The sequence below is a fragment of the Natator depressus genome, chromosome 7 (assembly GCF_965152275.1).
Source record: "Natator depressus isolate rNatDep1 chromosome 7, rNatDep2.hap1, whole genome shotgun sequence".
In the NCBI taxonomy this organism is placed as follows: Eukaryota; Metazoa; Chordata; order Testudines; family Cheloniidae; genus Natator; species Natator depressus.
In genome coordinates, this window is record NC_134240.1 from 45,535,545 (window position 1) to 45,550,590 (window position 15,046).

Consider the following 15,046-nt stretch of genomic DNA (forward strand, 5'->3'; position numbering starts at 1 on the left):
CTGCCCCAGGCTGGAACTGCCAGCGGCTCATCCACTTCCTTGCAGTCCTGACCAGAGGCCTCCGCTCCTCTGGACCAGGAGACCACAGTCTCCCTTGCACCTTGTGCCTGCAGGGATCAGATGTCCCTGGTCCTGCAATCCATGCAGATTGCCCTCTGCAGTCCACTAGCACAGGAGTGAGGGAGCTAAGCAGTGACCACTGAGCTGCAAAGGATACCCTGCATAGTCACAGGGCCAGTCTCTGTGGGGAAGGCTGCGGTTCTGGCAGGGCAAAACAGAGATCCCCTTCACTCCCAACTCCTGAGTGAGAGAGTGGGTCTGTGACAGCAGGACTGCAGCTGGCACCCTCCAATGCCACAGGAGCCATTCAGCAGCGGCCAAGGGCTCATGTTCCTCCTCCTTGCAGTCCTAGCCAGGGATCTCTGCTCTCTCCTACCAGGACCACAGCCCCTCCCTGTATCTTGTGACTCCCAAAATCAGGTGTCACCACTGCTGAGGCAGCACAGGAAACCCTCTGCTGTCACAGACCTACTCGCTCACAGGGCCCATGACAGCTGATCCCTACAGGCGTGCTGAGTGTCACCGATTGCTTTGTTTTAGTCGATTTCAGTGTGTCAACAGAAATCAACTTTCACCGACAGTTATTGATTAAAAGCAAATCTTGCCAAACCTAAAGCATACAAACGTCTCATCAAAAGAATTAAAACTCAGTCTGCTTCCTCCTCTCCCTATATACTCACCTCTTGGTATTCTCCTAAGGGGGTCAAGTACTGCAGAATTAGTCTCTGCTCTATGGCAGGAGTCAATGGGTAAAGGGTATAGTTGGTGCCAATTACCCAAGGGGACATTTCTGACCAGCTGCTGTTGGATAATTCAACAAACATCCGCTCTGGCTCTGAAGAAGAGAAGCCCAGTTTTTGTTTGGCCTTCCGGAAGCTGTCTCTTTCATGCTGTTTCCCTGATTTGCTTTTCCTTAGTCCCATGTCCTCAAGTTTTGTGGCAGAGTTCACTCGACTGCTGGTCTTGTGGCTTGAATCAAGATGAAAAGAGATGTCCATTTCCCCAGCAACTTCCTCCTGTTCCCCATCTACTGCCATCTCCCCATAGTCCATATCCACAGCCTCTTCATCCAGAGGCAACAGAGGTTCCGAAGGCAGTTTCCGAGGACTGGGACGCTTGTTTTCCTGTTTCATGGTCATTTCATTACCCTGTAGCTCCCGTAGCCGTCGAAGAACCAAAGCTACCTGTCATGCAAAGAAACAGGTCAGAATGCATCCACTGACTTCATGTAGCAACCGAATAGTGTATCTAGCCTGCTCCAAAGATTGGCCAAAAAAAGCTACCAGATTTGTAAGTCTTCTCACTCTTACCATACATCCGGCTCTTTAGCATAAGGTATCATGCATGCTGTGGTCTGCATTTGGGCCAGAAATAATCTGCCTCCAATATTTAAACCTAAGGAATTCTAATCAAGCAAAAGGGAAGGTACTTTTAGCCATAATGGCTTCCTGTATGAATAAGGCCAACAGTACCCAACATCCTTATGACTGACGAAGAGGTGGCCTGGGAGTTGTAATCAACAGCAGAAATGCTATAGCCAGAATACATATGCTAGAAGATCCTGTGTGTCCCCTGCGCACTTCCTCTACCCCCTTAGCCTGTGGCAAGTGCACACTACCTCTGCAGCAGTAATTATATCAAACTTGACTGAAGTTCTACAAAACTCACAAGCCCCAATTTCGCCTCAGTTGTGCAAGAATGAACTTTAATCCCACTCATACATTGATGTATCATATTCATTTGAGAGCTAATTTCACCTGTCCCATATGGATCTAAATTTATGCCACTTATGTGTTCACAACTTACATAAGGCATCACAAAACTAAAGTGATAAAAGGCTTCATATAAAAAAAAAAATGTTATTTCATGTTAAGTTTTTTCTTTGTTGTTCTGCCTTTCATTTTACAGCATGTGTCCCATATGTGAGCTTTGACATGTGATAGCTATGGACTTTGAGTAGAATATTCAAAAGCACTTAAGGGAGCTAGGAGCACAACTCCCATTGACAGTCAATGGTACTTGTGTTCTTAGCTCCCATAGGCACTTTTCAAAATGCCACCCACAGAACACAAGAAACTGGGTCACAAAACATACCATCCAAAAATATACCCTTGGGGAGAAGGTGAATGAACCAAAAGGCATTTACTCCTGCAGTTTTACTATTAGAGCCTGGGGCTGCTGACATTTATGAAATACTATTTTATGCACTCTTTCATAAATGTCAGCAGCCCCAGGCAAACAAAAAAGGTTTTATAATTTCATGCGCCCCCTCCCAAAAAAGAAAGCATCTCATGTGGACGTTACCAGTTGCGAGTTCTCATCCCTGTAGTTGGCAGCAATATCTTGGTTTTCCATAGCACCTCCTAGCAACCCAGTTGCATACGTCCTCAATGGCTGATCCGCCTCTCGGGCCCACTTAAATAGATTTTCAACTATGCCTTCCTAAAGTAAAACAAAAAAGCCATTCAGACACTCAATTTTCCTCCCTTCCTTCCTCCCCCCACCCAAACTGTGTTGAGGCACAGTTCTCCTTACTTCCCATTATTCATGTTACACACCAACAATTTACATTACATGCTTTGGGTCAGGATTTCTATGCATGCAGAATTCACTTAAGTGTTCATTTGGCTTATTGCCCAGAAAGTACCAGCACTCAGTAGGTTAACACTGACTATCTGGCCTAATTCTCTTCGCAGTTACACCAGCATAAACCTGAAGTAATTCCACTGATCTCAGAGGAGTTGCTTTGGATTTACACTAGTATAATGATGCAGGATCTGGCAAAACGTGCTTTGCTTCAACAAGACATTTTATTATTCTTTATGGCCAGATTGTGAACCCCCTTATTCACATAAGTAATCCCTTTGGAGCCAACAGAACTATTCATGAAAGCAATTGCTCACCCATGAAAATAAGGAATTCCTTAATCTGGCCCTAAATCCAGAATGGTTTGGTGCAACAACGACCTGTGGAAGTGTACAGATCATTTCACCAAGAAAGAGAAGCTATTTTTTTTATTTATTTTTTTTTTTAGTAAGAATGCCACCCTACTTCTGTTTGCACAAAATATCAACAGATAAGAGCCAATCTAGACAGAATTAAAAAGTGAAAAGTAACAGCACAAGATCCTGCTTTTCTTTTGAAACAATCAATATCACTGACCCCAAAGCAGAACACACAGTTTCATTAGCACTGACTACTATGGGGCTCTGATCCATAATTGGAATCCCTACCCTAACCACTACAATACAAATAATAGAGTAATAATAATTAGGCATCTGGAAGATTATGTATTACTGCAAAGAAATCAGAACCCTGAGTTTACCTCTCAAGATTTGAGTAGAACAGATTTTTAAAATGTCGTCTAGTTTTTATTTTAGTGAATTACTCATATACACATGTTGCCAACTTTAGTTCTTTCATATTTTCTTCTTCAATAATGTTTTAAGAGCATTTAAATTAATCTTTAAAATCCATGAAATGTGAAATACTTTGACCACTAGAGGGCCATATTATTCCAGGAACAAACAAAACTATTAAATAATGGGAAAAAGTAACCACCATACAAAGAATGAAATGCAGTGTAGTTTACAAAAAAAATCTGTATGATTGAAAAATATTATCAAAAAAATTAACAAGTTTACTGAAGGGTTTCATACCTTTGTAAAAATTCAGATAAAAAATAGAACCTTACTTATGAAGAAATTATAAGTTATTAAAACAAGCCCTGTATTGAAAAAAGCACAACATTCAAAATTTGCATCGGATGAAGTGAGCTGTAGCTCACGAAAGCTTATGCTCAAATAAATTTGTTAGTCTCTAAGGTGCCACAAGTACTCCTTTTCTTTTTGCGAATACAGACTAACACGGCTGCTACTCTGAGATTGAGCTGTGAGTATCACTATAAGGCATGTTTCTAATCATTTAATCATTCTTGCAGCTCATCTCTGAACCCTCTACAATTTATTTACATTCTCTTTGAATTGTGGGCACAGAACTGGACACAGGGTTCCAGCAGTGGTCACACCAGTGCCAAATATAAAGGTGAAATAACCTCTCTACTTCTATTTAAGATTCCGCTGTTCATGTGGCCCAGGATCACATTAGTTCTTCTGGTCACAGTATCACACTGTGAGCTAATATTCAGCTAATTATCCACCACAACTCTCAAGTCTTTTTTAGTCACTGCTTCCCAGGATAGAGTCCTCAATCCTGTAAGTACGGCCTGCATTCTTTGTTCCTAGATGTATACATTTACATTTAGCCACATTAAAATGTATATTCCTTGCTTACACCCAGTTTACCAAGCAATCCAGAATATTCTGAATATTTATTATTTATTACTCCCCCCAATTTTTTGTTCATTCCTCCCCCACACCGCCACATGCATGTGGGAGTATTCTTTTTAAAAATTGTGACCCGATATACGTGAGACTACAACCCTCAGATTATGCAGGCATAATCTTCTGGGCATTTTCAATATATTGACAAAAAAACCTTTAAATTATTTTGTACATCAATATGTAAACTAGAAACTATCAGAGTACTGACTCCTGTAATACTTGTTTCTCATAGGACCCAAACGTCTTAATGAGTTTATTCTTAAGTAAAAAACAAGTCTGTACACTATATGTGACATTGTTAGCAGACAAACTATAGCGTGTGTGTGGCAAAGCTCTCTGCCTTGTCAGCTGGCTTTTGAAAAGGACAACATTTCTGCACAACCAAGAAATTAAACTTCCTTATTAGTCAAAGCTCCATCAGAAACACAGGGAGAAGAAAAGGGTGAAGAAAGCCAGAGGGCTCTGAACCCTCTGCAGTAAATAGTGCAGCACAAAAGCAGTGCAGAAGCATGAAATGGCTCATTCATCTCAATGGGATGTTCTCAAATGAATCACCACACCCATGAAGAGTAATACAGCCTTACACAATAGCTCTGAGGAGTGAACTGACTAATTCATCAATGGGTTCTCTCCTCCCCTTCTTCCAAATTCTATCGCAACCCTTATTGTGGAATATCAATTTTCAAGACAGTTTCGCTATGCATATGGATTTTAGAACAATCTGAATATTAAAATCAACGCTTTATTTGAAGGGAGAGGGGTTAGGCCTGTATGTGAGAAACCTTTTAACCAAAAGACCCCAACTTACACCACCAGCTCTATCCTGGATCCTAATGTGACACAGCATTAAAATGGTGTGGTGGTAGCAGCAAAATTTCCATTTTAAAAGAAGTGAAAAAGATCTAAAAAAATCTGTCTTCTGGAGTGGAGTAACATTTTTATATGTTAATTGTAGTTTATACACTGCTGTAAGGGCAAAACTTTTAGGAGCCCCTGCAGAAGGAAATTCAGAGAGTAAATCATTCTCAGAACATATTCTCAGGGTAGGTCTACACTACAGCTGCTACAGCGCCATAGCATAGACACTTCCTACATCAACAGAAGGGTTTGGTTTTTTTTCTGTCATGGAGTTAATCCATCTCTCCAAGAGCCAGTATCTAGATTGACGAAAGAATTCTTCTGCCAACCTAGCTATGTCTACACCGGGGGTGGGGTAGGGCAACCTAACTACAGCGCTCAGGGCACTAAATTTTTTTACAGCCCTAAGCAAGGTAGCTAGGTCGACATAATTTTTAAGTGTAGACAAGGCCTCAATAAGCTGTATAGGGCAAGACTCAAACTCACAGTACATGGGTGCTGCTCAGGTTCAACGGCTACAGCACGGCACCTTGAGCAAATCACTACGGCCAGGTCTACACCACAGACCTATATCAATGTAATCATGTCGCTCAACGGTGTGAAAAATCCACACCATTAAGAGACATAGTTATACCAACCTAACCCTCTGTGCAGACAGAGCTATGGCAACAGGAGAACTTCTCCTGTCAACATAGCTGCGGCCTCTCAGGGAGGTGGTTTAGCTACACCAACAAGAGAAGCTCTCTCATCGGTACAGGAGCATCTTCACTTAAGCACTGCAGAGGCAAAGCTGCATGAGTGCAGCTGCTCCAATGCAGTGTTTTAAGTGTAGACCTGGTCTACACTGTAAAATTTACTGGCATAGGCCAGGTCTACACTAAAAAATTTAAGTACGCCCATCTTCATCACTCATGTATATGACAATCGACACTCACAAGCAACGTAATTAAGCTGACCTAACCCCCGATGTAGACAGTGCTAGGTCAATGGAATAATTCTTCCATTGACCTAGCTTCCGCCTCTCAGGGAGGTGGATTAACTACGATGACGGACGACCTCCTCCTGTCACTGTAATGAGTGGCTACACTGAAGTACTTCAGCAGCGCAGATGCAGCACTGCAGCTATGCTACTGTAGCTGTTTAACTGTAGACGTAGACATAGTTGTGTCAGCTGAGGAGGAGGGGGAAAAATCACACCCCTAAACTGACATAGCTATCCCAGCGAAGTCCTAGTAAAGTTGCAATTATACCAACAAAAGAGTCCTTATTCCATTCAGGCAACTGACTTAAACTGAACTTTTCACTGGCATATAAACTCTCTCTCCAGTGGCAGCGGGATGAAGGGGTTTCTGGCATAGCTCTACTCGTACTGCTATACCTACAAATCCTTTTAAGTGTAGAAAAGGCTTTACTCCAACGTCAAGTTGCCTGCAACATTCTTCCTTGCAACAGAGCCCCAGTCTTGCAGCACGTGTGCGCAGAACTCTCTCTGGCTCAGCAAATTGGTTTCATTGTAGATCCAAATTTTATCCTAAAGAACTTTTAAAACGTTGCTTCTCAAAAAGGGCAGGGGATGCCAGACACTAGCTAAGTTCAAGTCTAAATGAGTAATATCAGCTTGAGGAGGATCAGTGATAGTTTGAGCCCCAAGTGTGTGCAAAAGTATGTTACAAACCCATAAAATATTGGTGTCATTCAATTTTTTTTTTAAGGAGGCTGTGTGTCAGGAGCCCGTTGCTCAAACAATCTCAAATATAGATAACAAGGGGTGTGATGCTATGTGTAAGAAAGATGACCATTCTACTCCTGTCAAGTATCAGGGGATAGCCATGTTAGTCTGTATCCACAAAAACAACAAGGAGTCCAGTGCACTTTAGTCTTTAAGGTGCCACTGGATTCCTCGTTTTCATTTTACTCCTGAGAGCATTCTGCACCAAAAAAGTAAAAATTCTGCACACAATATTTTAAAATTCTGCAAGTTTTATTTGTCAATAAATAAATGCAGAGGCTCCAGCGTGGCAGTGCACGAAGGTTGGAGATCACCCTGCGGCCTCCCCATCCCAGGGACACGGACTCAGTGGTAAGGCTGTATCTGACTCTGACACAGCACAAGGCCTGGGCTGCCCCAGAAACACCCTGGCGCCCTGCCCCTCTGCACCAGCTGTGGGGCAGGCAGGCTCAACCAGGCAGGATTCAAGTGTGGAGGGGCTGGTGTGGGGTGAGAGGATTCTGAATGAGACAATCTGGGTGCAGGCAGCTCAGTGGGGTGTCTAGGTGTGGCTCCTTGGGGTGGTTCAGATGCAGGGGCAATGGGACTCTGCAGGGGCTGCTAGGTGAAAGTGGTTGCGGCTCAGCGGAGAGGTCTGGGGGGCTCAGCAGCTAACTGGATGTCAGTGGCATGGGAGCCTGGATGTGGGGGCTCGTCAGAGTGGGGGTTTGAGTGCAGGAAGCTCAGTGGGGGGTGGTCTGGGTGCGGGGTGGTGGTCTGGAGGTCTGGGTGCAGGGGGCTCCAGATACAGGGGTTGAAGTTCAATGGGGTGGGGTTCAGGTATGGAGAGCTCTGGGGGTTCCGGGTGTACGGGGTGAGGCTTGGCAGGGGTGTCTGGGTATGCACAGGGGTTGGGCGAATGGGGGAGCAGCTCCCCGTATAGGGACCCCTCCCTCCCGCAGCTGAGGAGCCATGGGGGCAGGAAGCAGGGGAGGATGTTGAGCTTCCTGCAGCTGTGGGAGGTTTCTGGGGGTGGGTCTGACACAGGACCAGCCACTCCTTGCAGGGGAAGAAGTCCTGTCCTCTCCTGCCTCCAGCCCAGCCACGATTAGCAGCTGATCCGGGCTCAGGGCTTGGGTGTCTCCAGCCACTGGCTTGGGTGTCTCCAGCCACGCAGTGATTTACCTCTCCGCCGGCTGCTCCGGATGCCTGAAACAATGTACCTGCACAGCTAGGGAGTGGTGTGTGACTGCTCTTGCAGCTTCCCTTTTCTTCCCTGTCAGAAAGTCGTTTTTCTTAGGGGAAGCAAAGAAATCTGCAGGGGACATGAATTCTGTGCACACGCAGTGGTGCAGAATTCCTCCAGGAGTACCATTTGTATCACTGTTGCTACCACTGTCACACAATTGCAACAAATCTTGTACAAAGTATGTCATATAAGGTGACAATGGAAAAGTTACAATTGCTAAGTATGATTATCTTGTTTATATCCATGTATCATTTCTGTACCTGAAGTTATGAATATTGGCTATGTACTTATATCTTAAATATGTGTTGTACTCCTGGGTGATACCCCCCAGAGAGAATTTACATTAGGGCTGGACAGTTTTGTGTTGATGGCCTATCAAGGACACTCCACTCTCTCAATGGGCCATTGAAGAAACTCATCCTGTCCAGATAGCTCTTCCAGAGGATGCCTCAGATGCCAACCGCCACCCCGTGTGATTCAGCAAAACATTAAGGGCATGTAATATGCTCATGTGACCCTGGACACCATCTTGGGCCAGACCCTTGACACCCCTAATTTGCCTCTTTCCTGCTCTAATTCTCTGGACTGTGGATTTACAACTAAAAGAAGCATCTTGAACTATAGACCGAAGACCTTCAACCTTTTGGAAGTTACCAGAGACACTTCACAAGCCTGCAGTCTATTCCATCACTGCTATAAACCTGATAGAAGGACTTTGCAATCATTTGTGTGAATATGATCCATTAACCATTTATAACTCTCTTCTTTTATTATTAAATCTTGAGACAGTTTACTAAGGATTGGCTGACAGCATGATATTTGTGTAAGATCTGAGATACATATTGATCTGGGGTAAGTGTCTGATCCTTTGGGATCAGTAAGAACCTCATATATGGTGAAATGGATTTTCAATAACCTCTCACTATATCAGACTTAGTTGTGTGGATGGGAGCCTGGGGCTGGAATGCCTAAAGAGGATCATTTCTGACTTCTTGTCGACCAGTGTGGTCACAGGCGCTGGCTTCCTCCTTGCTTCAGGGGTGCTCAACCACTGCTCTGGCCCAGGCCCTGCCCCCAACTCCACCCCTTCCCCCAAACCCCCACCCTGGCCCAGCCTCTTCCCACCCCTACTCTGCCCCAGGCTCTGCCCCCACTCCACCTCTTCCCCCAAGCCCCCACCCCCACACCATCTCTTCCCACACCACCCCTCACTGCCTCTTCCTGCCCAGTTCCAGCCCTCCCCTGAGCACACCCTGTCCCCACTCCTCCCCCTCCCCCCAGCGCCTCCTGCACGCCGGGGGAGGCACTGGGACGGAGAGGGAGGAGCTGATCAGCAGAACTGCCAGTGGGTGGGAGGCACTGGGGGGATGGGGGAGGAGCTGGCTGCCGGAGTGCTCCAGGGCTGGAGCACCTACGGAGTTGGTGCCTATCAGTATGGTGATACAGAAGTTCTTTGTTACTGATTTGGTGAATCTAATTATAGAATAAATCACCAGTTTGAGGGGACTGTCTGCCCTATTTCTTGCAGTTTGCTCTGTGGGCACCGTTCTCAATGTGGTCCACCTCAGGCACTCAGTCACAAGGGGATCCCCAAGGAGGCACAGTAATTTTCAAGACAGTCTGGGTAAGCATGTGGATTTAAAGTTTAGACCAGTAAACTTGTCACTACCTTAACTGTAGTGGTGCTACTGCCCCACTATAATGTTTGTATTTCAAGGAATGAGATTACAAAATCTAGAGAGTCTTAACAAGCTGATTGCTAGCACACTGCTGCATTGTGTTAATGTCTATTGAATTTATATCCAGAACATTATGGCTGCAAGAGTTCCCAAAACAGACGACTTTTTGGTTCCTGTTCCTCTGATGTAGGAGTATGCAAGTTGGCCTTCAACACACATTAGCAGCCTAGAAGTGCCTGAGGGTTTGATTAATTTAGCTTAACAACACTACAACTATTAAAGTGCCCTTTTAAAATTAAACATTAATAAAATTGAGTAGAGATTGTGTCCAAGAAACTGCATTTTAAACTTCCATTTGTACAGATTTATCCAAAACAAGCATGAGAGCTCCTAGAACGCTGAATACACCAAGCATTTATAACCAGTATTGCTATACATGGTACCTTTTCCTGAAAGACAACAGCAGTTTCCAGTCCTGGCATGATGTCCAGAAGGAGTCGGCAGGCAGCAGTATTTAATGGGGGTTCCCTGCTTGTCATCACGTAAGCATTCACCAGCTGGGGGAAGAATATCAGGAATAGGAGTGGCCTGAAATTCAACTCCTACTCAAAACAGTGCAGCACAGTGAAATCATTAGTGACTCCCCTAGCTTTACAAAACATGGGAGCAAAGGGGAAGATACCAGTAGCATTGTCAGTGTGTAAATCCTTGACCTACACTTTAGGGCTTGTCCACATATACAGCACTGCAGCTGCACTGCGTGGTTTATTTACATCCCTGAGCAACATAAGTGATGGCAACATAATCTATAGTGTAGACATAGCTTCAGAGAGAGCATAGCCAACTGCCTGGTGACTCTTCCTCTCTGATGTATCAGAAAAGAAGTGGAAGGACAGCACAATTTATTTTTTTCTCAGCCAAATAAAGTTCTCTCTTCTATACTGCCCACTCTGGACTAATCTGTAAGGCTACAATGCCTATACGAAACCAGTTAATCAATGATGGCTTGAGGCAGAGGAAAATAACTGGCATTTACTTTGTTTAGAAAATTCAATGCACAAGAGTTTTTCTTAGTTGCTTGTATGCCTTTTTACTGACCCTTTATAGTCTGACAAGTGATATGCAAGCACTTTGGGGCAGGGTCCATGTCTTAATGTGAGTTTTTAGAGGGCCAATACCAATTCAGGCCTCTGGGTGCTACTGCAATTTAAATATTAAATAAAAGATGTTGTAAGTACAAAGTGTTAGCAGTGCAGGAAAAGAGCCAGTAACTCTTAGCCCTCTGCTCAGTCCCCTAGAACTCATTTTCTTCCCCAGCTCCCGCAACCAGTCCAGCATGTAAAAGCATCCACAGGCGTAGCTGCATTACTCGTATTCGAGACTGTTTTAACAATTTACCTGGCGAATCTGGACCAGGCTTGACTCCATTTGTGTTTTTTATATTATATAGTATGCGCATGATGATCTACATTTAGAAAACGTCCTTCCCTCCACTTTAATAGAGGGAGGCAAGTCACCTTTAATCCCGTTTTAAAACCAGCATTCGGAAGAAATATTCCTAACAGTAGAAAAATTCCAACATGGACTGGACTAAAAACAAAAAACACAAGCACTCAGGCTAACCAGCCCAGGGCAGATAAAGACAAACCATTGCAGGTAACAGGGAAGTGGCAAATGATGACAATTATAATTCTTAGGATAAATGCAAATAGAAAACCTACCGCGTTCATGAAGTCGTCGTTCTTGAAAAGTATTCTCAGCAGATGGCCCAGCATACATTCTGGATCTGCTCGACCTGGCAAGGCACAAAGAAGGGGCTGAGCTAATCATTCAAACCTCCTTAGCTAAACAAAATATTACAACCAAAAAAGAATGGAAGAGCAAAGAAAGGAGACAGTCACTTGGTGAAGTTGACAGCTCTAAATGGCTTGTCGTTTAACAAGCTCTAGGCTTCATGGCCAATACTGAAGTACAAAACTAGGTCATGCCACAGCAAAACTGGCTGTTGGACACCCCAATTAGCAGGATCAATCTTACACAAAAGACGACTTACATGAGAAATCATAGGTTTCAGAGTAGCAGCCGTGTTAGTCTGCATTCGCAAAAAGAAAAGGAGTACTTGTGGCACCTTAGAGACTAACAAATTTATTTGAGCATAAGCTTTCGTGAGCTACAGCTCACTTCATCGGATGCATTCAGTTGAAAATACAGCGGGGAGATTTATATACATAGAGAACATGAAACAATGGGTGTTACCATACACACTGTAACGAGATTATCGCTACAAAAGGTCCCGTCCCCCCCCGCTCTCCTGCTTAATAGCTCACCTTAAGTGATCACTCTCGTTACTGAATGCATCCGATGAAGTGAGCTGTAGCTCACGAAAGCTTATGCTCAAATAAATTTGTTAGTCTCTAAGGTGCCACAAGTACTCCTTTTCTTTCTGCGAATACTGACTAACACGGCTGCTACTCTGAAACCTGTTCTATGTCCAGCCATTAGAGGGTGCATGAGATTCAGACTGCAATCTCTGACCCAGGGGTCAGCAACCTTTCAGAAGTGGTGTGCTGAGTCTTCATTTATTCACTCTAATTTAAGGTTTAGTGTGCCGGTAATACATTTTAACGTTTTTAGAAGGTCTCTCTCTCTAAGTCTATATTATATAACTAAACTATTGTTGTATGTAAAGTAAACAAGGTTTTTAAAATGTTTAAGCAGCTTCATTTAAAATTAAATTAAAATGCAGATCTTATCAGTTTAGTGCCGTGGTTCTTAACCGGGGGTGCGAGATGCCCTTTCTGGGGGTGCGAGACAGGTGAGATTTTTTTAGAAGGTAAATCATCGAAAACACAAATTAAGCACAGGCACATAAGTACAACTACTTTGTTTCATCAAACCTATGTATTTATTAACATTATACATGTTTTAACGATTACTGTAATATACAAAGTTTTTAAGTTTTCAAGTTTTTCAGTTAATTGTAGTGTAATTTTTTATAAGGGCTTCAGAGCGCTGGGCCCAGGCCAGGAGCAGAACCCTGGGCTGGCTGCCTGTACCCCAAGCCAGCAGAAGGGCTGAGCAGGGCCAGAGGCCCTGACCTGGGCTGGCAGGGGGCCAGGTGGCTGGAACCCCAGACCAGCAGTGAGGTGAGCGGGGCCGGCGGCTGGTATGCCAGGCCAGCAGCAGGCTGAGTGGGGCCAATGGTCGGGACCCCGGCTGGTAAGGGGCCAGCGGCTGGAGCCCCAGACCATCAGCGGGCTGAGCTGGGTGGCGGACAGAACCCCGGACCGGCAGCGGCTCACCCGCTGCCGGTGTGGAGTTCGGCTGGCTCCTGTCAGCTGGGGTCCCAGCCGCCAGCCCCGCTCAGCCCGCTGCCAGCCGGGGGTTCCGTTCACCGAGGCCGATAGCAGGCTGAGCAGGGCTGCGGGCCGGGACCCCAGCTGGCAAGGGGCCAGCGGCCAGAACTCCAGACCAGCAATGGGCTGAGCGGCTCAGCCTGCTGACGGTCTGGGGTTCCATCCGCCAGCTCCTGGCCACTGGCCCCACTCAGCCCGCTGCCGGCCTGGGGTTCCATTCACCCAGGCTAGCAGCAGGCTGAGCAGGGCCGGCAGCCAGGACCCAGCTGGCAGCAGCGTGCTAGTAAAAATCGGCACATGTGCCGCAGGTTGCCAACCCCTGCTCTAACCTCTTCCAAATTGGAAATCTGGAGAACCAGGCCAGGTCTACATTTAAAATTTAGAGCAACAGAGGTAAAGGATCTGGAAAAAGAGTTAAACAGTGAGATGGGAAAATCTGCAGATGATACAAAACTACTCAAGATAGTTAAGTCCAAAGCAAACTGTGAAGAGTTCCAAAGTGATCTCACAAAACTGGGTGACTGGGCAACAAAATGGCAGATGACATTCAATGTTGATAAATGTAAAGTAATGCACACTGGAAAACATAAACCCAACTGTACATACTACATGATGGGATCTAAATTAGCTGTTACCACTCAAGAAAGAAATCTTGGAGTCATTGTGGATAGTTCTCAGAAAACATCCACTCACGTGCAGGAGCAGTCAAAAAAGCTAACAGAATGTCGGGAATCATTAGGAAAGGGATAGATAATAAGACAGAAAAGATCATATTGCCTCTATATAAATCCATGGTATACCCTCATCTTGAATATTGCGTGCAGATCTGGTTGCCCCATCTCAAAAAGATATATTGGAATTAGAAAAGGTACAGAAAAGGGCAAAAAAAATTATTAGGGGTATGGAACAGCTTCCATATGAGAAGAGATTTAAAAAACTAGAATTTTTCAGCTTGGAAAAGTAACGAAAAAGGAGGAATATGATAGAGGTCTATAAAATCATGACTGGTGTGGAAAAAGTAAATAAGTATTAGTTACTCCTTCTCATAACACAAAAACTAGGTGTCACCAAATGAAATTAATAGGCAACAGGTTTAAAACAAACAAAAGGAAGAATTTCTTCAAACAACACAGTCAACCTGAGGAACTCTTTGCCAGAGGATGTTGTGAAGGCCAAGGCTATTAACAGGGTTCAAAAAAGAACTAGGTAAGTTCATGGAGGATAGGTCCATCAATGGCTATTAGCCAGGATAGGCAGGGATGCAAAACCATGCTCTGACGTGTCCCTAGCCTCTGTCTGCCAGAAGCTGGTAATGGGCGACAGGGGATGGATTACTTATCCTGTTCAATCCCTCTGAAGCATGTGGCATTGGCCACTGTTGGAAGACAGGAAGCTGGGCTACATGGACCATTGGTCTGACCCAGTATGGCCATTCTTTGTTCTTATGTTCTCATGAGCTCTGGTGCTCAGGGGTGTGAAAAACAGAGACCACTGTGCACCATGGCTATGTCAACCTAACCCTCAGTGTAAACACAGCTAGGTCAATGGAAGAATGCTTCCATCAACTTAGTTACCATCGCTCAGGGAGGAGGTATATTTACAGCGATGGAAAAACACTTTACATTGCTGTAGGCAGCATCTACACTATGGGGTTATGCCTACATAGCTACGGCAGTGTAGCTATGCTGCTATCATACTTGTAGTATAGACAGGGCCCAAGAAAAGGATCTCCAAATTAGTCCCCACATCAACATCCAAAAAAGCCATTCAAAATTGTGCCTGGAGCCTAGACC

The 15,046-nt window shown here is 44.7% G+C and overlaps 1 protein-coding gene across 3 annotated transcripts in view; it reads right to left on the bottom strand.

The window, feature by feature from the left end:
* The window catches only part of DCAF1 (DDB1 and CUL4 associated factor 1), a 104,036-nt gene that overhangs the window by 71,004 nt on the left and 17,986 nt on the right, over positions 1 to 15,046 (bottom strand). For all 3 annotated transcript variants that reach the window (XM_074958296.1, XM_074958297.1, XM_074958298.1), the window contains exons 4-7: positions 11,619 to 11,692; positions 10,341 to 10,454; positions 2,365 to 2,502; positions 741 to 1,244 (exon numbers count right to left, since the gene is read on the bottom strand). In XM_074958296.1, coding sequence (XP_074814397.1) covers positions 741 to 1,244; positions 2,365 to 2,502; positions 10,341 to 10,454; positions 11,619 to 11,692 — 830 coding nt within the window. The remainder of the gene's footprint in view (positions 1 to 740; positions 1,245 to 2,364; positions 2,503 to 10,340; positions 10,455 to 11,618; positions 11,693 to 15,046) is intronic.